Here is a 25000-nt window from a genome sequence, read left to right on the forward strand (position 1 = left end):
TAGGTTACAGTTTGCTGGTAGCAGTTATGCATCATTCTGTACTGATACAAAATTGGACTGAATCGAATAGTGCGCAGTTTCACCGTCGTTTATTTAGGCACGCATTCCCTTATTGCTTGGTGGTATTTTTTTTTTCCTTACTGTAATATGTTTTGTTACAGGTGTGCAACTTCAAGCAGATATGGTTGGGGTAGTGGCAATGGCACTTGTGGTTGAAGACTTTGAGACACAAGTAAGTGTATTCATTTCTATTAACCTAGGAATAAAAGGCTTGCATAAGATACTGTCAGGAATTGTCAGGATATTCTGTGATGGTTGACACACAGCCCTGTGCCACAATACCCTCACTTAAATGTAACATAGGACACTCTAATTTAGTGAAGCACCATGCAGCCTTTTGGTTAGTCAGGATTTAGTTTTAAATGGTTCTTTTCCAACCTAGTGTTACATGAATAGGCTTGCTTGTTTACACTCTGTCTCCAGGTCAGCTGGTCACAGATGGGGGTGTGTTCCAATGCTAGTGCCCCTTCCCTCCCAGCAGGGGAGAAGCTGCTGGGGAGTCAGCATGCATTTCAGAGGGTTACACAGAACAGGAAAAGTCAGTTTGACCCAGCAAGCCTGCTTACCCTTTTGGTTTAACTGTTTTAACAGTTCCTTTCAGATTCTCGAAGCTAAATACTTCCAGATCTTCTTTGACACATTTTATTTCTGAAAATAATGAGCACAAATTACAGTTCTACAATTATACAACAGCTAATAACCCTTCAATGAAGTGTCTGAGTTGTTTATTAGCGTTTAGGTACATTTGTTCGGTGTGGGTTTTTTTCCCATTTTTTTGGGGGGGGGGGTGCTAGTTACAATTTGTAGTAAATAGCATTGATAGTCTGGCCCTGGTGTTGTAGCCACCAAATGTGAAGTGTTTGCAAAGTTTAAATGTTATCATTATTTTATTAAGCATTCCTGAATTTCAGAACTGATTTACAGTAAGACATGCATTTCAAAATCTACCACAGTAAAAACTTGCGTTTTTTCTGATTTGTTTCACAGCCGTGCAAGAAGCAAAGGGAAGATGTCGAAACTCCTGCTAAAACAATCGCCAACTACTTCTTACCTGTGCCTAAAGCAGTAGAGAAACCTTTCTCTCCCCCGAGATCAAATAACATCATGTCCTATTTCATAAAGACACCCCCAGCAACTTGCAAAAGCTCTATACTGAGCAAAGCTAAGGAAACTGCAGACCAGCCTCCTGAAGCACTGAGCAGCAAAGAAACCCTGGGAAAGACTATGAAGCACCGCCTCGGCAGAGAGAAGAGGCTGGGTAAAGGGGTGAATTTTAACAAGCAGTTGGACGGTATCCAGCAGAAGAGCGGCGAGGAAGTGGTGGTGATCGCCGACTCCAGCAATGACTCCTGCAGTGTTGTGGAGAGCAGTTGTGAGGAGCTGGGCACTGGAATACTGGGCAGCGACACAGCAGCTCTGCTTGCTCAGATCAGTGCAGACAGCTACGTGGTTGAAGAGATAGCCTCCTGCCAAACATTGAGAAAATACACCAAAAGGAAACAGAAGATGAAACCTGAAAGCGAGGATAAACCCCCACAGGTGTTGCTGGAAAAGCCGCTGAAAGAAGATGAAGAAAAGGGGAAAGATAAACCTGCTGTCAAAACAAAGTCCAGAGCAAAGCAGGTGCCCCGGATCCAGGTGTCTCGGGAGTCCGGCAGCGCTCCGTGCGAGACGAGTCTGGAAGGGAATCGGGACGACGTTTTCTGTTTATACGACAGCACGGTCACCATCTCCTTCGAGGAATTCTTGGAGAGTCAGAAGGAGGGCGGTGCCTCTGTGTCCCCGGCAGGCCTGGAGGCTGAACGCAGGGAGGTAGGGGAGCAGAGCCCACCTCAGCAGCTTTCACCCAGGACCGTCACCACCCAAGCACAGGTTCATCGCATCTTTCACCCCCCTGCCTTGGCTCGCCTGGCTAAGAAACCTCAGAAGAAAATCGCCTCCATCTTTTGTAAGAACAGGAGAGACGACGAGGTCCAATTTGTAGAAATCAGGCAGGTGGCTTGTGATGAAAACGCGGAGCAGGCAACCCCTAAAAGAAAATCAAATGTGGTGATGGAGGAAGAGGAGCTGGAACTGGTGGTAATCGAGACTGCGGCCAACATCCCTCCCAAACCCAAGTGCACCCTGGAGGAGAAGAAGCAGTTCATGGACGCGTTCAAGAAGACCACTCTGGATGGGTCCAAGAGCAGACTCAAAAAGCACCCTGGCAAGCAGAAGGAGGCAACAGAGAAAGCTATGAACCAGCAAGACGAAGGAGAAAAGAGCGACAGGACAGAAAAGGATGAGGAGCAGGAGTCTGACGCTGCCTCTGAAATGGGAAAGGATGGGAAGCTGGCCGCGGCAGAGAGGAGTGGCAGAAAACTGATGAATAAAAGCAATAAATGCACAGCGAAACCAGAGGAAGATGCTCCCAACACAGTGACCGCAGAGGAGGTATCAGGGACTGGCAAGAATCTGAATCAAGAGGAAGCTGTTGAAAAGAGATCTACTGCTGTTACCCCCTTGCCAGCTGAGAAGACTAACAGGAGGCTCACAAGAGGAGGCGCCAAGCCGACGTCCGCTGGCTCAACCCCCGCTACAAACATGCATCAGGGAGAGCCGGCTGCTTGTCACAGTAAACTGTCACAGGACAGCCCGGTACAGGGATCGACCCCGAGAATGAGCAGGCGGAAAGGTGGTGCCTACAGATCTGAGATGATTACAGCCCCCGATGATGCCCAGAGCCCCATCAGGTAAAGATTGACTGGTTTCCTATAAAATGTGTGAACTGTTGAGATGCAAGCATTTCTTAAGTACTGTATAAACACTCATCTACATGTGTAAAATCCTTTTTTTTATATATATATATATTTACTATCTGTAGGGTGAGGTTTAGTCGTGTCTTCCCACGCAGCCCTCGAGGATCTAGAAAGGCTGCTAGTGGAGAAGATTCAGAAATTACTCCAAGGAGTAGCAAGGTAATAGTTGCAGAGGTTTGCAAACGAAACGGTCCACGTCTGGTTCTTGCCAGAGATAAATCTTGCAGATGTAATTAGTACGTCATCTCATGGTCTGTTAGTAAATGTAATTTCTATTTTTTTTTCTTTTTACCTTTTCTGGCAGAAAAAGATTACGTTAAAAGCCAAGAAACTGGTTTGGAAAGCCAAGGCTCTGAAGCAGAAGTCGTCCAAGAGTTCTGTGGAAAGTGCAGAGTCTTTAAGACGATCATCTCAGCAAAAAGATCTTCCAAAGAGAGAGAGCTATCACGAGGATGAGGTGAAGCTCTTTATTGTGGCTACGCTTGTGCTCCTAAAACTGCAAGTTAAGACTTCAGACAGGGTCATACATCCATGACTGGCAGCATGAGTTAGCTGAAGTTGTTAATATTCGGGAGCAGGAATACAGCATGTATTTTGTAAATTGACAGTTGTTATTACGGTACGTTGTTGAATTTGTCATGTTTTTCAGAGCACGGCAAGACAATGATGTCAAAGTTAAAAAGCTGGCTCTTGCTTTGTGCCCCAGGACTCTGTGGTCGTGGTGGAAGATTCGAAAGAGGATTGCAGTCCAGCCCCTGATGTGCTGTCGGCACGGAGGAATCAGAAGAAACTTCGCAGTTTGAACGATGTCTTGGGAAAGAATGCAGCGCCAAAGAACTCTGCTGGTACTGCAAAGCTTCATGCCATTGCAAACTATCTAATGTACGATTTTAGTACCGTACACTGTGGTTCAACTGATTACGACAGAATCTTTCTGAAATCTGCAAAAAAAAGATTTCAATAAAGTCTTCTAAAGATGTGTGTTTTTTTCTGTTTAGCAAATATTTTACTTTCTATTCTCTTTTTTTTTCCAGATTCCAAAGCTGCTCTTTGCAAGAAGGCACCTAAAACTGGAGTCATCTCTATCTTTGATGACAGCAGGTAAAAAATAAAGACCTGGTTCCTTATGGATAGCTTAACTTGCAGAAAGGCTGTGGTAACAGAACTCAACTTGGTATATATTACAGATTTGTATGTGTATATACACAAAAGGGCCAAACGCCCTGTTTTTATTAAATATAAGGGATCGTTTGTTTCAAAGTTCTGACTCCCGTGTGCTTTTGATTTCCAGTCGCGATGACTGTGAGAACTCTCAGGATGACGAGCAGTTCCGAGCCAAGAGGGACTTCTTAAAGAGTGGTTTGCCCGACACCCTGAAGAGACAGATTGCTAAAACTGCAGCCAGTCGGGAGGTGTACTCGATTGCTTGTGCCTCGTTCCAGGCTGTCACGCATGTGTTGCAGAGATCTCCGGGTGGGTTGAGCTTTTGTCAAGTTGTGTAACAACACAATCGTGACCCACCCCACATTCATTAAGGATAAAGATTTCTGTTTTGTGCGTGTACTGAAAATGTTTAACTGTATTATTTTCTTTTATTTCATTTAGAGTGTGCCCTGTGGACACTGATGTGGCCTGCATCACCTCTGCTGAAGCAGCTGAGAGAAGATAGTGATGAACTGACAATAACAAAGGCAGCAAAGTGTGTTCTTTCATTAGGGGAATTCACAGATTTGAAATCCAGGTCTACATTTGTCCAACCCACAATTGAGGTAAGCTGTTTTCTTTGGACAAGCAAACCTCTCAAAGATCTTTTTGGTTCTGTTTCAGCAGGCTCTGCTTCTATTTCAAACACATTAAAAGGTAGCTGCTATTCCATGGTGCATGATCACCAATCGCATGTTTTGTATTTCAAACTCTGTCTGACCGCAATTGGATCGTGTGACCTACAGCAAAGGTACCAGGATGCAGCAGTCTTTCTGTAATGTTGTATTTGAAATAGTTGCATGCTGTGAATACATGTAAAAATACAATTGAACCAAACGATTCCCGATTCAGAAAGGGTGACAGTAATGCTAATAAAGCTAACGGGTTACAGAATGGTTTCTTTAAGCTGAAGTGCATCAAAGGGGACTGTGCTCTGTTCCTGACAGTGTGTTTTAAGCTTGCTGTTGTATTTGTTCATCTTTTGTGTTTCAGTTGTCTGGCTGGAGAGTGGATTTCTCTGAAGAAGTGAAGAAGTTTTTGCTGGAAGAAATCAGATCATCTAACCCAGCTTTCCCAGTGCAAAGATTTTACAATTGGTTCTTGAAGAAACGCACTGAACACCTTTTATTTCCCATTGCTGCAGCCCCAGGTCAGCACTCGCTTTAAATACAGAGACGTGGCGTACAAATAGAGCCTGTCTCTCTCTGTGCACACCTTTCATTCATTGTTGCATACAGAAGGTAAAACACAACATTCATTGACGCTTTTGTTTTCTTTCTTTCTTTGTTTTTTAAGATCTTGAAGAAGAGTTCTGTTTACCCGTGGACCAGCTGCAGGCTGGCGGAAAGAGAAAGCGCTGTGAGGATGGAGGGGAAGGGGACAAGGCTCGCAAGCGAAAGAGGGCGGTCGGAGAGAGTGCTGTGATTCTCATAGCTGATTCTCCTGAAAACGCAAGGGACAGACCAGAGAGGAGAGGCCGAGGCACTGCCGCGGAGGAAGCCTGCAAAGAAGCCCCCAGTGAAGGGGATGCCGAGCCTGCGAAGCAGAAGCAGCAGGATGATGTCATCGTGCTGGAGGACAACAAGCAGCCTGCAGGCGATGCTGCCAAACAAGGTACCCTCCTCAAGCTTTATTTTAACTTGTCCAAACCAATCTGAGTACATCTACTGAAGCAACAAGTAAAGTGCTTCTGTTTGCAAATTTTATTTATTTATTTTTTTACAAACTTGCATCTTGCCGGATTCAGTAAAGGAGGATGTATTGTGGACCGAGAAATACCAACCCCAGCACTCCAGCGAAGTGATTGGCAACTCGGTCGCTGTAAAGAAGTTACAAAGGTAATAATAAGTTACACAGGTAATGTGATTAAGTGCATCTCTCCACGCTCTTTCAGCTTCAGGGTTGTCTTTTGTGAAGATGATTTCTAATTTGCATGTCCTTCTGTTAACCCTAGGCCTGAAACAATGATGATTTTATTCTTTCTTTTATTTTATGAAAACAGTTGGTTGAAAGAGTGGAAACTGAGAGCGGACAGGGAGGAAAAGAAAAAACAGGATGAGAAGAAACAAGAGAAGGAAAAGAGTGGTAAAGAAATTAAATTTTTTTAATGTATTTGTATTTATTTAATCTATGGGGGGGTCTACACAATAAGTATTTCTGCACTCTTCTTTTTTGTCCCCTGAGCCCCTGCTTGAGTTTGTTTCCTGTTGTTGCAGAAGCCTGGGACGATGATGATTTCAAAGATGACCAGTCAGAGGATGAGATGGAGGATCCTCCGTGTAACGCCGTGCTCATCACGGGGCCCCCTGGAGTGGGGAAGACGGCAGCTGTCTATGCTTGTGCGCAGGAGCTGGGTTTTAAGGTTTGTGCCATACAATGTCTCCATCTTGCTGGTGGGATAGATTACAGCAGCTGCTGATTGAGTACTGGATGTGCTGTGATTGGGCTTCCTGGACACCAGGGGTGAATCCCAGCTTGTATGTTGTAGTGCCCAATACGATACGTGATCTGTTGTTAAAGAAACAGTCTAACTGTGAGCAAACTGTCCAGTGCACAAAAAATTGAGATGGCTGTATCGCATCAATGTCAGGGTCTGCTGCTGGAAAATATGAGATAATAATAAATATGATGATGATGATAATACAAATTTAAAAAATAGCAATGTATTTAACTATAAAAACAAGAAACACATGCAACTGAAGCATCTCTCTCTAGAATTTCTTGTCCTATAAAACAAGTGCTGAAGATTTAATCCTCTCTCTCTCTGTCCCCCTATCTCTAGGTGTTTGAGGTGAATGCGTCCTCGCAGCGCAGTGGGAGACAGATCCTGTCCCAGCTGAAGGAAGCCACCCAGTCTCACCAGGTTGACATACAAGGAGTGAACGTGCACAAGCCCAGCTACTTCAACAGCAGCACTGTCAGCAAGTCCCTTTTCAGCACCATGACCAACTCTCCCAGTACGTTGTTTGAAACAAAATACTGTATTAGGGTTTGCCTAAACAGGATACTTGTTACAATGTTAATTTCATTTTTTATACAAAGTGCAATATATTGTATGGATCTACATAGAGCATCATGATCTGCATGTTTCCATAGTGAATCGTTGTCCAACAGTCCTGTAAATTGCCTTTTTCATACCCTGGTCAAGTTCCAGTTCTATTTTATTGTATGTATTGATGGACAGCAAAGTGTTTCTTTTTTTAATTACAATACATTTTAAATTAATTTGAATCCAATGTTTAATTAAAAGGATATCTTTATTTCAGGGAAAGTGAATTCGCCGCGGAAGGTGGTGTCCTCCCCCAGGAAGCCCCCTCAGCCCCCCCAAGGAGCAGGGCCCAAGAAAGGGAAGCTGGCCCCCACAGCCCTGGCTGACTTCTTCACTGTCAAGGCAAGAGCTGAAGACAAGGAGAAGGGAAAATCGGGGAAGGAAGAGAAACACGTGGATGAAGGTAATAAAGAAACAACAATGCTGGCTGTTTTCAAACAAACCAGGAATATCTGTCTTTGAGGTAACCTGCCCTTCACCCCCAGGGCAGAACAACTAAATTTTTAATTTTATAACACATGTATAATAGTTGCAAGGAATGATGGCTTTATTTCCTGTTTTGTGTAGTTTAATGTTTTTAAGGACCTATTTTACAACAAAAAAGAATATTAATCTTCGATCCAGGGCTGCTGTTGTGAATTGCATATGTGCTAAAGTTACAATACATAACTGATTTAAATTTTGAAATTCGGTCCAAATGTCAGTGTTTACAGAGGCGTGCCAGTCCGTCTGTTTCCGAGTGCCCTTTTTAAAAGCTTAATTTTTCTATTCAGAAAAATTGCAGAAGCCCTCGAAAATAAAGAAAGGGGGCACTCGAGGAAAAGAGCCGCTGGCGACCAAGCCTGTGTCTGACAACAGGGCAGTGTGGACAGAGGAGCCCAGCAAGAAGACTGCAACGTCTCTCATCCTGTTCGAAGAGGTAAGGGCATGTCTTGATGTAAGCGCCCCATACACAATGTGCAGGTGGCTGGCCGATTCCAGCCACAAATGCGGATTCCAGATCTGTTCCCTTTAGCTGCGTGGCTTGGTTGCACGTGTGGTTGAAGCTCGTTGATCTTATTCGTCTGTTTCAAGGTCGATGTTATTTTTGATGATGACTCTGGATTCTTGACTGCTATCAAGACCTTCATGGCAACAACCAAGAGGCCTGTAATCTTAACCACTAGCGGCAAGTGTTGTCTTTTTTTATTCTATGCAGCAATAATTTCAATTTTCAGTCCTGTTTTAAAATTCTGTAGATACTGAATAGGTGCATGAATATTTATTTTTGTCTTTTGATTTAGATCCAACATTTAACTTGCTGTTTGATGGCTGCTTCGAAGAAATACGTTTTAAAACGCCTTCAGTGGTAAGCTTTTAAAGAGATGCCCTGGTGAACAACAATGCCAGAGTTACTGTGCTAATCAGTAGAAAATGTACAATGCTTTAATAAACTGCCTCTTTTCCTCATCAGGTTAATGTTGCAAGTTATCTGCAACTCCTTTGCTTGACTGAGAACTTGAGAACTGATGTGAAGGACTTTTCCTCTCTCCTCGCCTTAAATAACTGTGACATTCGGCAAAGCCTGCTGCAGCTGCAGTTCTGGACCCGGACTGGAGGGGGCATCCCTTTGGATCGACTGCTCTCTGTTCCAGGTACTTCACTTAGTCTTCTATATGTGAAACACTTGTCTGCTGGACTTAGAAGCTTCTCATTTTGTGTTTAATCTTTTATGGGGTCTCTCTTTAAAGCAGTAAAAAAAAAAAAAAATATATGTTTTACAGCAAAATAGCAAAAGGGGTTTTTCAACCTATTCCTAACAGAATAGTGTACTTTATAATCAGTGTAAAGGCTAATGACGACGGACACAGCACAATAACCATGCCTAACGTTTTCTAAATTAGGTCAAATGTGTTTTTGTATTTGGACCTTAAACTAAAATATTTGTGATCATTGGACATCCTAAAAGATGAACTGAATGTTTGCAGTTCCTGATTTTTTTGTTTTTGTTTTTGCAGCTGTAACAGAGTCTCGTGTCCAGAAGCATGGTCCTGTGGCGAGAGCTGGTACTAAACAGAGTGCAGAGGGCAAGCCTGTGTGTCTGCAGCCTGGGGAGGCTCTTCTACATGATGTGCCAAAATGTGACGTGGGCTGTTCAGAAAATCTGCTGGGTTTACAGAATGTAGAGCATTCACAGGATCTGCTCTCTGTGCTTCAGGTAAAACTGTATCAGCAAAGTGAATCTCTTCATTTAGATTCCATTCCACACCTAACTGAAGTTAAAGGAACTGAGTTGCTTGAATAGTATTCCAGCAAACTATTTTTTAAAAGTGCTTTCTTTATGTTCATTCCTAAAGCAGCACTGGAGATACACTTGACCCTTTTCTGTCTGTATGGCAAATGTTTTAAAAAATATTGCTTAGAAATACTAATTGGTGTATTTTTACTTTCACTACTGAAGCGGAGGTATTCAAATTGTTTTCAAATGTCGTCTTTCCATCCTAAGATCTCCAGTGCAGGGGACTGGACTAAACCTCTCCAGCTGCTTGCAGAGTGCCGGGGGATGAGGCTGGATTTCACGTACAGCAATCTGGAGCTGCTCCTGCCGTTGCCAGTGAGGTTCCTGCCTGAATCCAATGAAAAGCCTCTGGCTGAGGAGGCTGATCTCGAACCCGAACCCTTGGCCCTTTCCTGGAAGGCTGATATTCCTCTGGAGAGTGACGGCTCGGCAGAGCCCAGCCCTTTGAAAGTCTCCTCGAGGATGAAGAGGAAACGAAGGCTGGAGCTGCTGCTGGACGACCGAGATCTGTTTCAGTCTGATTCAGACTCTGAGGACAGCTTCCAATCACTACTTCCAACAGCACCTACCTCGCACGCCAAGGAAAACCCCATTCATTCAGACACTGCTTCTAAGCCAGCTTTTGTAAAGCCTGTAAAGAAACCCCAAACTCCGGCGGAACAGATCTGCTCCCGGCTTGTATCCCGGTGCCTCGATTCCTTATCCGAGTTCCTGGACCACATGTCGTTCTTGGATTCTTCCCTTCTCAAGGAAGCTGTGGAAAAAGAGGGGCCTTGCAAACAGGATCAGTCTCGCTGGTCCGCTGCGGAAATTAAGAACGGGCTGTCAGACGAGAGACGTTCGGAGCATTGCGACCGTTGGCGTTCTCGGAGCTCTGCGGAGATCAAAGTGGCCGTGGAAGGGCTGAGTTTTCAGAAGTGTCGGACGGTTATTTCGGAAGCGATGGACGGCACGCTGAGCCGGTGTAAAGAACTGGGGAAGGATCCCACGGAGGAGCTGACCCTTCCCGTCTCCGCACACAGAAACGGAGTGAGCTTTGTTCAGAGTGCGCCCTGCAAACCAAGGTACTGGAAGCTTATCGTGTTGCTCTTTTTAAAATGCTTCATTGTGTTGAGCAACCTTTTATTCTTTCTTCAACAGAATAGTCCTAGTTAAGTGCATGTCTTACAAGGAAAGGGTTTTCATGTGAAGCTGATAATGATGTGTGCATTTTGTAATGGAACACCTTTCATCCTAATCCTGTATTTATTTTTGTTTTTTTTTGTTTTTTTTTTGGTTTTTTTTAGCAGTGTGATGCACAAGAGATCTGAAATAATGAAGACTGTGTTCTCCAACAAGTCCTTTATAAGTCTGGGTAACAGACAGGCTGCCGTGGTGGACTACCTGCCTACACTCAGAGCTATTTGCAGGACCGAAAAGTTGAAAGAAGAATACAGAGTAAAGCGAAGGTAGGGATTCACTTGTACGGGGTATATGGGCAATGCGTTACCAAAAGTAAATATAAAAGATGATCCCTACTAAAATTAGTAGCTGTTGACTTCTCTGCTCTCACCCCTCAAACTAGAACACGTTCACATTAACCATGCACGTGACATCCCCATAACATATACAGACTCGCAGTTGTTTGAAGTGCTGTGCATGGTACAATAAACATCCTGTTTTTGGTTTCCAGATTTCTGCACTACTTTAAGGGAATGAACCTTGATCTCCCCAAACAAACTGTAGATGCTCTGGCAGCTGACTTTCCTTAAATCCCGAGGAACTCCACAGAACCGTGCCTCGAGTGGGCTTCGGTTTCTCCAGGCATCACAGAGCTCCAATCACAATTTGTTTTGTCTTTTGTAAAAGATTTGTATGTGTTTTTTTTTTTTTTTTTGATTTTTTTTTTGGAGAGGTCGAGTGTCTCCATTTTGTCTAAACAAATGAGCGGGACAGGACAACAAAAAAAACCAAAACAGAAAACATTTTTGTAAAATTCAAAGTCCCGGAAAAAACTTAATGGTTACACGGGCAGTAAACCGATAACTCACAAACAGTACAAATCAATCATCAAAGATTGTGAATTGTTTTTTTTTTTTTTGATTATTTTTTTTTTGGAGAGTGTAAAGTTATTTTGTCTAAGTTATGATTGTTTTTTTTTTTTTTTATTGCAGCATTTTAAAGTTTTTGTTACCAATGCGTGTTTTGTATGTATAGTTGTCTTTCTGTAGAGTTGTTTTATTGTGTACTGTTGGGGATTGTGCGTGGCATTTTATAAATGTGTGTGTAGTTTTATTTGTACTTGCAGAAATAAATTTCATTTGCTATTTGACAGCAACCAACATTTTATAATCTATTAATCATGTAATTATATTTTTATATTGAAGAATGTAGCATTTCTTAATGTAAAAAATATAAAAATTATACAAGACGCATTAGAAGTTTCTTGTCTCTCTGTGTACATAGTAACTGTAATCCTTAATGTACATATTTTATTTACCATACAATGGGTAATTACTTCCTACCTACCTAGATACATAGTCAGCCCCAACCCTTCCAGCTGTAAAATACAACAAAATGATCACAGGCAAGTTTGTTGTGGGGTTAGACTGGATTTACTGAATTAAAATACTGTTCAACAAAAACTGTCCTCTCAGATTTGTTTTATTACCACTGTATCTTCTAAAACATTCTTATAAAGTTACAAAAACCTTGTCCAAGGGTTGACCAGAGGATCACAGAAGAGCAGCTTGTGACACAGTCTCCAATACGGTGTCGCTGTGACAGTTTGTACCAATCGTCCAACAGGATAATAGCTGTGTTTGCACTACCCAACACGAACGGATGCAAGCATCTTGTCTTTCAGGAAACCCTGATCAGTCTCCCGCAAGCAGCTCGTAAAAAGCCAGGGCCTGCAGCAGCGCGTCGCACATCTCCTCCCTGTGGTTCCTCGCTCCCAGCTGGAACATGTTCCTGTAGCGCACCACCATGCTCTGGGGGAAGGCCACCCGCGGGTGCTTCTGCGTCACAGAGTCCGACAGGAGCTGCCGCACCAGTTCCGCACCACTGGTCCTGGACTCCCCAACCATCAGTTCGAAGTGCTTGCCCACGGCCGTGCGCGCCATGCTCAGCACTCTCTGCTGCCCGTCCTGTTGGTAGCGGACCCCCAGCAGGGAGTACAGCATGGCTTCCACTGTGCGCAGGTGCAGCATGATGGGGAACAGGTTAGTGTTCTGTAGGGATATCCCCGGCTTCTCCAGAATGAAGAAGTCTGCTTCTGGGATCTTGGCCACCACTGGAGAAATCTGGGGGTAAAAAAAAGGACAAAAGAGATGAAGGTACAGGTTCGGAAAGACGGGTCAGCTGAGAGAATTTGAACAGTGAACTTTAACCCTAATCAAAAAAATGCAGTACAGTTTTGCATTGGCCCCTTTCTGCATATAAACCGGGATTAATGTAAGTTGCTGGACTACTATGCAACTGGTATATGTTAAGACATTAAAAGAAACTTAGCAAATACACTGCAAAAACGTTTTGACAAATACTTTTTCAATATCTTTAACAAAAGCAAGTTGGGAAATGTTTTGGTGTCGTGTGTGCAACTGGCAGTCGGGGCAAATCTGAATACATTCTATGCGTCTGGGCCCTGATCCCATTGCTGAACCTGCAGTACTAGTATATAAACAGCTACAAGGTAAATGCATGTGTAACTGAGGTTAGAGGTTAAAGGAATATGCAGAACAACTTGACTATAGACCCAGTGCAGCGCTCTGCTACACTGCTACAGCTTGACTTACATCCTCCAAGTAGACGGATGCCTGATAAGGTCCTCTCAGAAACCTGTCACATTGCTCCTGCTGCCACTCCAGCACTCTCCGCCCCCGCTCCAGGTGAGCCCAGGCAATCCTGTTGGTTCCAAACACTACAGAAACTACACTGCTTGCCTCCTGGATGAAAAAAAGAAAGGATTGACTATAATATAAACACGTTGGGCAGTTTGCTCAAAGTGGAAGGACAGTGTCATACCTCAAGCCTATTCCTTTCCATCTGTGGTTTGATGAACTTGACAGCCTGGACTTTAGGCTTCCTCCTTTCGCTCCGGTCAGCCGGGTTGAGAATGGAGTTGAACACGACCGCTGTGGTTTTATGTTTTAGGAGCGGTACGTTCATGACGCTGTGCAGGTCTTTAAAAGGTCCGTTCCTCGTTCTGTACTCGATTATGTTGCTCGATTTCCTTCCCCGGAGCATCTTCACAGAAGCCAGCTCGCTCTCGGAGGCGGTGTTCAGGACCCGCAGAATGACAGCGCGCTGCTCCGGTGTGTAACACGCATCCAGCGGTTTATCGTGCTTGCTATCCAGGCAGGGCTGAGACGGGTTGAGGAGATCGATGTCCGCAGAAGCGATGTGACTCGTCCGGCAGCAGGTGCAGTGGAGAAAGCGGTGCTGGAGCTCCGGGGGGCACACCAAGGGGCTGCGGAACAAGCCATGCCGTCCTAAAGAAAAACACCCCAAAAATACAGAACAAATATAGTGTGCACTAAGATAGATAACAAATGACTTAGCTGGTTTTCAACTGGTCATGCTGGCTCAAGAATGTGCAATGTATAAACATGCTGTGAAAGAGGATTCGTATCACTGTCCCCCTCCTAGCACATCGACCTTGGCATGCATGTGAAATTCTAAGGGTACAGATGGGCAGCAAACTGGCGCGCTGAATTTCAGTAGTGTAGTTTAAGCTCTATCGCTGTACTTCTCGACGCATCCCCCCCCCGTTACACTTGCGCTGGTTCAAACGGAAATGTAATTCGTGGCACTTGTAACACGACTTTATTTGTGCCTGTAAATGCATATTCAATACAATTCCGTTTCTAAGACCAGCATTATAAAATGCACGTAACTTGGTGGAAGGAAGCAATTAAACGAATGCTACTACAGCGTGTCGGCCTATGTGCACACACTACTCGTCCTTGTTAAACGTGATTAGTGTGATCCCAACAGTATAACTTGAGTTCGTGTTTACCTTTCTTTATAACTGTCCAGAGATGCTTTGAAACCCACATTGCTTTCATAACTCGTCCTCTGCAGCACAGGTCCAGGGCTCGGGTAAGGCAATACATATATATATTTTTTGTTCCGGGACGTTTCGTTCCGCTCTACCAGTGCAGCGTGTGAACTCTGTATAATAAATATATTACGGGAATGTTGCATGGCAACGCTCCACCTGTTTAGTTATATGACTGACACTGTAATTTGTATCTATGTCTATAGTATGCCCTAAACTAATTTTGTAATTGGATTGCCCGTGTTGATACATGGCATGCCAGATGCAAGTTATTTTGACTTTCTTTCAATCCAGCACAGCTCTGTCTAATATAATTCCCAAACTTCTCTTTGTGCAATACTTTTTTTTTTTTTTTTTAACGAATACAGTAACGAATCAGGTGAAAAAGCAACACGCACATTACATTGCATCTTTAATGAGCGCTAGAGAGGCAGTCCAGAGTCAAAAAATGTTATTTTCACGCCCCTTTGTGTTCAGTTTTTATGATTGAGTAGGGGAAAAAAACATAAGATTGTAGGCTAGAGTGCAGTAAGAAAATCCCACGAACATAACGTCACCACATTGTGTCAGTAAAAAAATAAATACTAGCCTCATTAAACACGGCGTCAAACGCCCTGCTGAGCAACGAAATTACAAGCGCCCAGTATAAATCACAGAAACGTGACAGGCAGCACTGCACTAACACAACTATGGATTACTTATTCCTAGTAAAACACGTTTTATTTTAACGCACGTCTTTTTTTTTTTAATATATTGTGACTGGAAAACAACAGGATAACAATCCCTATGGTTTGTTATACTATTAGGGATAGTCTACACGGCGATCTCGGGTGATTAGGTGGATTTCCTCTTTTTTATAGCAGAGTTTGTCGTTATTGTTCTCCAGTTCTTTGCGGAATACAATTGTGTGAACAGATCCGCCTGCTTGAAAACAGAAAAAATCCCACTTTTGTCCACGGCGCTGGTGCAGTAGAAGTCAGCGGCATGGCCGATCGGGACCATAACAAGAGAGTTCTCTTGGAGCTTTTGAAACGTCCAGACAACGCCACCTGTGCCGACTGCGGAGCCCCGGGTAGGCAACCCTGACTTGTGTTATTATTTCTAAATAATATTGCGCTTAATATTGTTCCGTAACAGTGCAATCTTTTAGGTTGTTATTTTCTCCTGTACTTTGCTGCGCAGCCGAGACTGGGAAGGTTAATTAGCGGACGGAAACTCTTTGTTATATTATCTGTGTTATATTTCCTGGTGTGCTTAGTTGTTCTTTTGTATATTTTATAAGGAAAGTAATACGATCCATAGGCAGGCGTGGAAATATACACCTACTATAGCGCTGACGTTAATGTCTCCAGCCCCCGGGTATCTTAAGCGATTCACCTGGTCGTATTCGGTAACCCTTTCGTTGTTTAGTTAAACATTTCCAGTGTAATATATGTTTTCTTTCTTTCGGGTGCAACAGCACTATAGAGTAGTCTTATCCCAGAACAGAAAAACAGAACTGAATTTAAAAAGGGAAGCAACCCTCTGTCTCTCTTTCAGTAGTGTCCGTTTCTTTTCAAACGAAAACGGCTGATGCTGTCAAATTTTTGTAGGACTTCTGCACACTGAACTGGTCTCTTTCCTGCCCAGCAGGCTATCTGTGAAAATGTGTTATTTTCACAATTGACACACCGCAGCGGTTAATCCAAGCACCTGCTTTTAAACGCAATACTCAAAAACCTATTTGCAATGAACAGCATTCTGCTAAAATTAACGTCTCACAGTGTCGACCTATTACTTAAACTCGAAGCCACTGTCATTGGCTTCAAATGAAAGCATTACACCGATTATTAAATTAAATCTAAAATATCGATGCAGTTCCTTCGTTGGAATTGGTAAGTGATCCCAACACTGCCTGCATTGTCTCCGGATTCTCGGTGCGGTGCTGTGTGTTACAGAGACCGGTGATTCAGTAGATAGCTCAGGCTAGACTGGGCGGCACCTGGTATGACAAGTCGATGAATTGCTTCTGTCAGATGTAATTTACACAGCGACGTCGCGAAACTGTGATTTTGGGAAGTTAAAACTGCAGCATGATCTGTCTAGTTATATAAACAGGCCATTTTCTGTAAGTGATTTTTTTCACACGCATTACTGACACACAAATCTGAGTCAGCATGTTTACTGGACATCACATCTCGATAAAGGTTCAAATGAATTATCGTGAGTCAGTCTCTGTATTCAAGCACGGTTCCTCATTCAGGCAATGCCTTTATGCAGTCTTTGCAATAAATTAGTAAAATAAACACGACACTGCTTTACGAGCTGGGTTGTAGCTCTCCTCTATCACGCTAATCCAGATTTCTTTCTTTCATTCGTTTTACCAATGGCCTGTCCATCTGTGTGTTGTTCCTAGACCCAGACTGGGCCTCATACAAGCTCGGCGTGTTTATTTGCCTGAACTGTTCCGGAATCCACCGCAACCTCACCGAGATTACCCGAGTGAAATCGATCCGGCTCGACTTTTGGGATGATGACTTGGTTGAGGTAGGGCTCCTGTTTCCATGGGGATGACTGCCCCCCTCTCCCCCTGCTTCCTGGTACTGCACCTAATCCCTGCTCCTATTCTAGTTCCATCTCACTGCAGTGGACTGTTGCAATCAGACCTGCCCCAGCCAGTTTATCTAGTTGTGTAAGAGAGGTTTGCATATGCATAATAGGTTTAAGGATCATAACATTATGGGCCCAATCAAAGACAGCACAGTCTTAAATGTTGATAAAGCTAAGATGAGGTAAGTATTGAAAATCATTGACTAGGACTCTTTCAAAGGGCAGCTGTATTAAGATCTGCCGCTGTTTAGATGATATGACCTATTCTTTTATCTCTCTAGTTTATGAAAGCTAATGGCAATGCTGTGGCCAAGCAGAGATATGAGAAGAACGTGCCAGCTTTCTTCTATAGACCTCAAGCCACTGACTGCGCGTAAGTACAAGTCTCTTTGCAAGCCATCCAACACAATGATCCTGAAGTCCTGAAATCGAACCTGCCAGTGAGTCGAGTCGCTGTGTCCTTGTGGGTGCACCTGGGAGAAGCAACCACAACTATGGAACACACAATGGTTTTTCATTGTCTTCAAAGCTGGGTGTAAGCACTAGCTGTTCAGAGCCAGCACCTGTGTTTGTGTTCTAGGAGGAGCAGTGACATGAATCCAGCAGCTAAAACTCAAAGCAATGGAAATCTCCAAAGACTGACGTTGGCAGATATGGAATATTAGATTTTCTTTTATCCCTGATTCACATGTTGTCATGCTGAAAATCTATTTAATCTTTATTGGTTGCTTCAGAGTTTGCAGTTTTGAATGAAATTGTCATGCTTTCACTGTTGGGCTTTTACCCCAGTGCAACCCAGTTACCTGCAGTTACTGAACGAGAGCCAAGCAGATAAAGAGGAAGGGAGAAATGCGAGAACTGGAGCCACAGTCTTATGCAACGTCATTGCAACAAACAGCCACGTACAAGGCAGACAGACAGAAGCAGGGTGCTTTAGTGTGAATATCTGACACATGTAGAAATATCTAAATGTGTATTTCTGATGACTGCAGTCAGGGTTTCAGCTACAGTTGTAATGCATGGTTTCTTTCTCTCTCCTACTCAGGGTATTAAGGGAGCAGTGGATAAGAGCAAAATATGAACGGCTGGAGTTTAGTGGTAACCACAAGGATCCCCAGGAAACGCACTGCTCTGGTAATCCTGACTCCACATGGCTCGGTTCTGGCTGACCACTCCCACTTCACATGCAGAGATCGAGCAGAATAATCCCAGTCAATCCTGCCAATATGTATTACCAGCGTTCAATACAGCGATCTCACTCTCCTTCCTGTAACGCTGCAGTCACTGTGTGTAATTCTGTCATGTTAAGCTTCCTATCTATATCTATTTTATAATGCTTATATTTTTTTAAGTTTTGGCAGGACAGTTTCTTGGACTCCGTAGAGTTCACACAATTTTGTTTTAAACTGTATAAAACATTCACTCCCTCTTTTTCTAAATGTTTTTTTTATTTTTTTTAATATATATATATATATATATATATATATATATATATATATATATATATATATATATATATATATATATATATATATTTTTTTTTTTTTTGTTATATAGGTTGCCATGAGGGGTTTCTTTGGAAAAGGGGAAAGGACAACCGTCAGTTTTTGAAAAGAAAATTTATTCTTTCAGAGAAGGATTTTACACTGATGTACTACACCAAACAAGTGGTAGGGTTTTTTTTCTTTTGTTTTCCTTTTTTTTGTTATCCCAGAAAATAATCTCATTAAAACTTGATTTACATGATTTACCCAGTGTTGAAAATCGCTGAAAGAACATCTGAAGTAGTTTTAAAACACATAATAAATATAGTTCCTTGACATTTCTTTTATTTCCATAGCACGCTATCTCCCAGCCTCATGTGAGGCTCTCACGCATTTGCCTCTTCCATATGTCCCCAAATAAAGACTAGAACAGTTTTTGTTTTTATCTGTCCCCACATAAGGTCACTACACATGAAGGGTTCAAACAAAATAATGTTTTGGGAACTTCTGTTTTTTTGTTTCCCTGCTTGGACCTCTTTATTCACTCGAATTCAGACAGGATCCTGTAGAGATCTGTCCACACTCTCTCTATTCACACAGATTCAGACAGGATACTGTACAGATCTATCCACACACTTTCCTGTCAAACAGTTGCAGTCCACTTTATTACCAATGCTTCTTTTGAATGACTGCTTATGAGAAGGAGTTCCCATGATTCTGTGTTTGCTTATAATACGCTGGCTCTAGATAAGAACACGAGGAGCGCTGATAAAAGGGACTGGGGTTAATGTGCAAAGTCATTTTCCCAAGCACTTTGATATGCATGCATTGTGCATTACCTTAGCAGGGTTTACCATGCTTTGTACCAGGCTTTACAGAGATGCAGCCTTGCTATGCTTTTCCTATTGTGTACACATTTATTGCTGTATAAGGGTGGTCCGTTCTGAATTATCATTTCATTTTCACAGTCCAAAGGTCCCAAGGCTGTGATCTCCATTAAGGATTTGAACGCCACATTCCAGCCAGAGAAAATCAAGCACCCTCATGGGCTGCAGATCACCTACCTGAAAGAGGATCACACGAGGAGCATCTTTGTGTATCACGAGGAAACGCAGGTGAGGAACAGGAAAGGCACAAAGACACGCTAGCTGCAGGTGGGCAGAATGCCTACTAGCCCCAGTATATTACACGGTGCTACAAAAAGGTGTTTAAGTTGTGCGACTTTGTTTAAATCAGAACCCCTTTTTCATTGATATATGATTTATGTGTCCTAATTATTTATTTATTTATTTAATTTCTCTTGCAGGAAATTGTGAGCTGGTTCAATGCTATCAGAGCAGCACGCTTCTCATATCTGAAAACAGCTTTCCCCACTGCTAGCGATTCGGAGGTAAGCGCATAGTGTGGGGAGAGGAGGTGCCACATGAGTTCCAGCTGTACAGTATCTTCACCTGCATTTACGTGGTAGTGAGTGACCCCAGTTGTATAGTCTGTCATTCAAGTGGTTGGTAGGAAAGCATATGTTACTTATGAATATTTTCAATATAATTAAGCTAAAGGAACACCTACCAACATATATACTGTATGCAACTTTCCCATAACTAGAAAGCTGTGTTAGAAACAGTGTAGCGTGCCAGGGGTCAGCAGGTAAAGTCTGAGTCCTGTACTGTATGATTCTTCGCTCCTTTCAGTCTGCACACTTCACACACAACGCTGGCCAGTTGCAAAAGGTAAATATATCTGCCCAGTGGTGAGAATTTCCTGTGCTGAAGCTGCTTTTAATGGTTTGAGGTGTCATGCTAAAAAAGAACTTGTGCATTTACATCGAACCACTGGTTGTTAGTCACACCAAGTCTGTGAGAGAGGCTTTTGCCTTTGTCTGTTGATGTGCAGGCTGTGGGTGAAAAAGTTTTTTCATTTTTAAAATGAAATGACATTCGCATTGTCTGAACAGTATACTGCCAAGTCAGGACACTGCACAGTATTGTTTCAAATCCATTTGTGACATCTCTGGGGTACAGCTAACGGGAGAGCAAGCAGATGTTTTCATTGGGGCCAGTGCCTTCGCCGGTTTGGTGTGCTAATCATTCTGCTGGGGTTTCTGGGATTGTTATGGTAAACCAAAGTGAGAATATACAAACTGAAACATTTTTCTATCTTCTCCAGCTTGTCCCGTGGATAACAAGGAATTATTTAAAAGAAGGGTACATGGAAAAGACTGGTCCAATGGTATGTGGAATTTACTTACAAGGAGTGGTACAAGTTATTGTGCGGGGCAAAGAAATTCAATTATATAGAGAGACATGAAGCAGACAGACAACCAGGGCTGATATCAATTCCTTTTTAGAATCAATTCACAATTCCAATCCCCATTCCTTTCTAATCCATTTGAGTTCCTTTCTAGAATCAGTTCACAATTCCAATCCCCATTCCTTTCTAATCCATTCCAATTCCTTTTATGACACAGGCTTTATTGAGCAAACATTTATACAGCTTGTCAAACACATGCAACTACATGTGTTATATAGTAATTGGAATAAAAAAAGGAATTGACCACTAATCTGAGAAAGCCAATATTAATTATGCCCATGATGCTTGACTTTGTGACACCATGTACTGTATATTTGCCTATGGACTGCTGATGACTTTGTGTTTCGCAGCAAAGGGAACCCTTCAAGAAACGATGGTTCATTCTGGATTCCCAGGACCGGAAGCTGCTCTACTTCAAGGACCCCTTGGTAAGAGTCTGTGCGTCTGCAATACTGTGCATGCAACCCCCTTTCTGACTCAATACTGTCCATGCAACCCACTTTCTGATTCAACACTGTGCATGCAACCCCCTTTCTGATTCAACACTGTGCATGCAACCCCCTTTCTGACTCAACACTGTGCATGCAACCCCCTTTCTGACTCAACACTGTGCATGCAACCCCCTTTCTGATTCAACACTGTCCATGCAACCCCCTTTCTGACTCAACACTGTGCATGCAACCCCCTTTCTGACTCAACACTGTGCATGCAACCCCCTTTCTGATTCAACACTGTGCATGCAACCCCCTTTCTGACTCAACACTGTGCATGCAACCCCCTTTCTGACTCAACACTGTGCATGCAACCCCCTTTCTGATTCAACACTGTGCATGCAACCCCCTTTCTGATTCAACACTGTGCATGCAACCCCCTTTCTGATTCAACACTGTGCATGCAACCCCCTTTCTGATTCAACACTGTGCATGCAACCCCCTTTCTGATTCAACACTGTGCATGCAACCCCCTTTCTGACTCAACACTGTGCATGCACCCCCCTTTCTGATTCAACACTGTGCATGCAACCCCCTTTCTGACTCAACACTGTGCATCAACCCCCTTTCTGATTCAACACTGTGCATGCAACCCCCTTTCTGACTCAACACTGTGCATGCACCCCCCTTTCTGATTCAACAATGTCCATGCAACCCCCTTTCTGACTCAATACTGTGCATCAACCCCCTTTCTGACTCAACACTGTGCATGCAACCCCCTTTCTGATTCAGTGTTAGTATGAAAAACATTGCAACCTTGAGATCGAATTTCAACAAAATAAACTCACTGAGTTTAGATTATAGAGTGCAATACAGAGAGAGACTTAAATAATCTGTTTGCTATAAAATACAAAACACATTCTAAATGATTTCAATGTGTTCATTTATTAGAACCTCGAGAAACTCTTTAGTAATGTGCTGCTGTACAGTATGTCCTAGAATCTTTACATGCTACTGTATATTGATGGCTTTTTGACATCTGTGCTGGTTTCATAATCACTGTACTGAGAAGAGATGAAGAAAGTCTACAGTCGTTTATCCATAAAGACATTCTTTGCTTTTCTTGAAGCCAGACAGACAGAAACTGTTCTGCTGTATGAAGGGCCTGTCTATACTGTGCTGCTCATGGCTGTGTTGTTTCTCAGGATGCAGTGGAGAAAGGCATCGTTTTCATTGGGAACAAGGAGCACGGATACAAGGTGACGAATATCCTGCCCCAAGGAGTCCGGGGAAACCGCTGGAAGTGCGGCATCACCGTGGAAACCCCGGAGAGGCAGTTCATCTTCACCTGTGAGAACGAGAGGGAGCAGCGCGAGTGGATGGAGGCTCTGAACCAGGTCATCTCCAAGCCCATGTCCCCACAGGACTATACGAGTGAGTGCAGCCGAGGAGGCCGGAACAAGGGCTCTGCATCGCCAGCTCATTCTGTATTCTAAAATCAATCTGCTTTTCATTAGCATTTCCTCATTGTTTAGCTCAAATTCTGAAGTTATTTTTTCACTGGCATTTGTGTTTCTGTATTTAATAAAAATAAAAAATGTATATATATATGATTGCCGACGACGCATGTGTAGCATTGGGGTAAAAGCCTGGCTATGTGTTTGTTTGTTATGTATAACAGCAGGCTCATTTGTTTTGCAGTGGAAGCCAACGTCCGACGAAGGCGATGACAGAGGAGGTGCAGCAGCTGATATTTCTGAAGAGACTGGACCGCTACAGCCACGGTCGACCTTAACACACCAGGGGATCCCCACTAACCCGAACCCTTAAGACATCAGGGGATCCCCACTAACCCGAACCCTTAACACATCAGGGCATCCCCACTAACCTGACCCCTTAACACATCAGGGGATCCCCACCCGCCTGTGAAGCAGCCAGGGAACCCCATGGGTTAGTCAAAGGGACTCTGAACCAGCGGAGCTGCCAACAGGGGCACTGCCAGAGGCTCTCTTCTGCTTAGCATGTCTGTGAGCTGAAAATGAACCAGTCGATCTTGTGAAACAGGATTTCAACCCCAACCTGCTTGCAAAAAAAAGACCTGGCCATAAGTGTCACCCTTCCAGTCGTCCATTTCATTACACTGCTTTGTGTTAGCAGTGTAAGCCTGTGAATAACACCTGGAGGACTTGAAATGAGATTTCTATTTATTTCAAAAAATAATAAATAAATAAAGGGCCGATATAAATTCCTAAGGTCGGTTTGCACTGTGTTCTGTTTTTGAAGTCCATTATTTATTAGCTGTGAGGAACAAGAAAAACCAGAACAATTCAGAATTAAAGAGCGCCCCTTCGTGCCATGCTGCTGTGAAACACATTACTCTGAAATCATGTTCTCTGTTAATGTGGCACAAATTAGGAAAACAACACACCATGCTACAGAGTCAGCCCACTGTGCTATCTCATTTACATGGAAATGGAGCATACTTTTGCATTTAGTATCTAGGAATCTAACCAATTCTTTGAAAACCAAGGAAGGTATAATTAGCTCACTGTGCCACCTCACTTCCATGGAACAGCTTGCTTTTTCATTGATGAAGGTAAATGAATCAATTCTTTGAAAATAAAGGAAGAAATCATGGATTTGAACCCTGTCCCCCAAAAGTACAGCATGCTGTGGTCTGTTGCATGCATTTGAATGTTGTTGTTGGTTACATTACTTTAACTACCGTTGCTATGCATTTACTATGGTATACAGTAGTTAACAATGAGTCACTTTTTAAATGAATGTCTCGTAGCATTAACATGCAGCCACCAGAGGGCAGCCATTCATTCCCCTTTTTTCTACTTGTAATGACAACCTGAATTTGCTAACAAATCTTCAGGTTCCATCCAGTGGAAATAAAGAGTGATTCCCCTTTTGAGAAAGATGACTTTCTGCAGCTCCTGGTATCCTATGGGAGTCTTTCATCCTAAACCTTGCCCAGCCTTGCTTAACTTTTGACAAACGAAAGCTTCACGCTTCAAGTTCCTCAACATAATCACGTGAGATAAGGGGTGGTCCCTAAATAGTTCAATGCTTAGCTAACGAATAATAAAATATCACTGGATACTTAAAATATGCTAGAATTGGCTTAATCTGCAGCGTAACATAATTACATCAATCAGTGCTAGGATAATTTATTATAGGATCAGAAAATAGAAAAACGAACTGTTAATATGTCACATGCTGTAGCGAGCGCGGACTCTTTGTGAACTACAAGTCCCAGCATGCTGTTCGGTCCCCTGCTGGCGTGTTTTGTCGAGCAGTGCTATTGACAGTGCAGTACATGGGGTTAAACTGGAAAGTGGTTGGTTCTGTCATTTCCTGTAGAATGCATCATACACCTACCCGGCATTACCTGTAAAATGATTGACATAATCCACGGGGATTCCCAGACTCTGTAAAATGTTCAGACAATTCAAGCTGCGGTTTGTCTTGGCAGGTATAGCTACAGGCGGCTGAGAAAGCGTGCCCTTCACCTCAGATACTGACCTGTCATATTGTGAGACTTCGGGCCATCTCTCATCTCAGAGGCATGCCCAAGTCTGGCCAGTACTTGCATGAGAACCTTCTTGAAGTGCCTGTACAGCAGCAGGATCGGACAATGAATTATAAAAGCCTAATCACCAGAGACAAAACGATATGGACAATTCTTAATTGTGAAAAACGTATTCGTACTAAAGTATTTTTACACTTTCATGAATACTGAGCAGAACAG

General features: G+C 43.1%; 3 protein-coding genes across 3 annotated transcripts; 2 read left to right on the forward strand and 1 right to left on the reverse strand.

Annotated features, from left to right (window-relative positions):
• The first annotated feature begins 165 nt into the window (after window positions 1-165).
• On the forward strand, window positions 166-11251 carry LOC121307531 (ATPase family AAA domain-containing protein 5-like). The gene is made up of 23 exons (XM_041239721.1): window positions 166-232; window positions 1048-2792; window positions 2924-3017; window positions 3163-3315; window positions 3565-3703; window positions 3893-3959; window positions 4150-4331; window positions 4464-4627; window positions 5055-5211; window positions 5358-5675; window positions 5809-5899; window positions 6064-6146; window positions 6278-6423; window positions 6844-7018; window positions 7328-7513; window positions 7884-8029; window positions 8185-8278; window positions 8394-8458; window positions 8564-8744; window positions 9108-9307; window positions 9596-10452; window positions 10675-10836; window positions 11061-11251. Exons 1-23 carry the CDS (start codon window positions 182-184, stop codon window positions 11137-11139), a joined length of 5535 nt encoding a protein of 1844 aa, XP_041095655.1. The 5' UTR covers window positions 166-181; the 3' UTR covers window positions 11140-11251.
• Window positions 11252-11483: 232 nt separating this feature from the next.
• Window positions 11484-14484, reverse strand: tefm (transcription elongation factor, mitochondrial). Its single transcript, XM_041239845.1, has 4 exons — window positions 14388-14484; window positions 13394-13860; window positions 13165-13314; window positions 11484-12672 (listed from the first exon to the last, which is right to left on the reverse strand). The coding sequence occupies exons 1-4, from the start codon at window positions 14482-14484 to the stop codon at window positions 12244-12246; spliced, it is 1143 nt and encodes a 380-aa protein (XP_041095779.1). The 3' UTR covers window positions 11484-12243.
• Window positions 14485-15413: 929 nt separating this feature from the next.
• On the forward strand, window positions 15414-23512 carry LOC121307626 (arf-GAP with dual PH domain-containing protein 2-like). Its single transcript, XM_041239844.1, has 11 exons — window positions 15414-15501; window positions 16825-16955; window positions 17300-17391; window positions 18064-18152; window positions 18576-18688; window positions 19471-19617; window positions 19809-19892; window positions 20669-20731; window positions 21163-21240; window positions 22449-22677; window positions 22945-23512. The coding sequence occupies exons 1-11, from the start codon at window positions 15414-15416 to the stop codon at window positions 22971-22973; spliced, it is 1143 nt and encodes a 380-aa protein (XP_041095778.1). The 3' UTR covers window positions 22974-23512.
• Window positions 23513-25000: the final 1488 nt, after the last annotated feature.

Source organism: Polyodon spathula, chromosome 57 (genome assembly GCF_017654505.1).
Source record: "Polyodon spathula isolate WHYD16114869_AA chromosome 57, ASM1765450v1, whole genome shotgun sequence".
NCBI lineage: Eukaryota > Metazoa > Chordata > Actinopteri > Acipenseriformes > Polyodontidae > Polyodon > Polyodon spathula.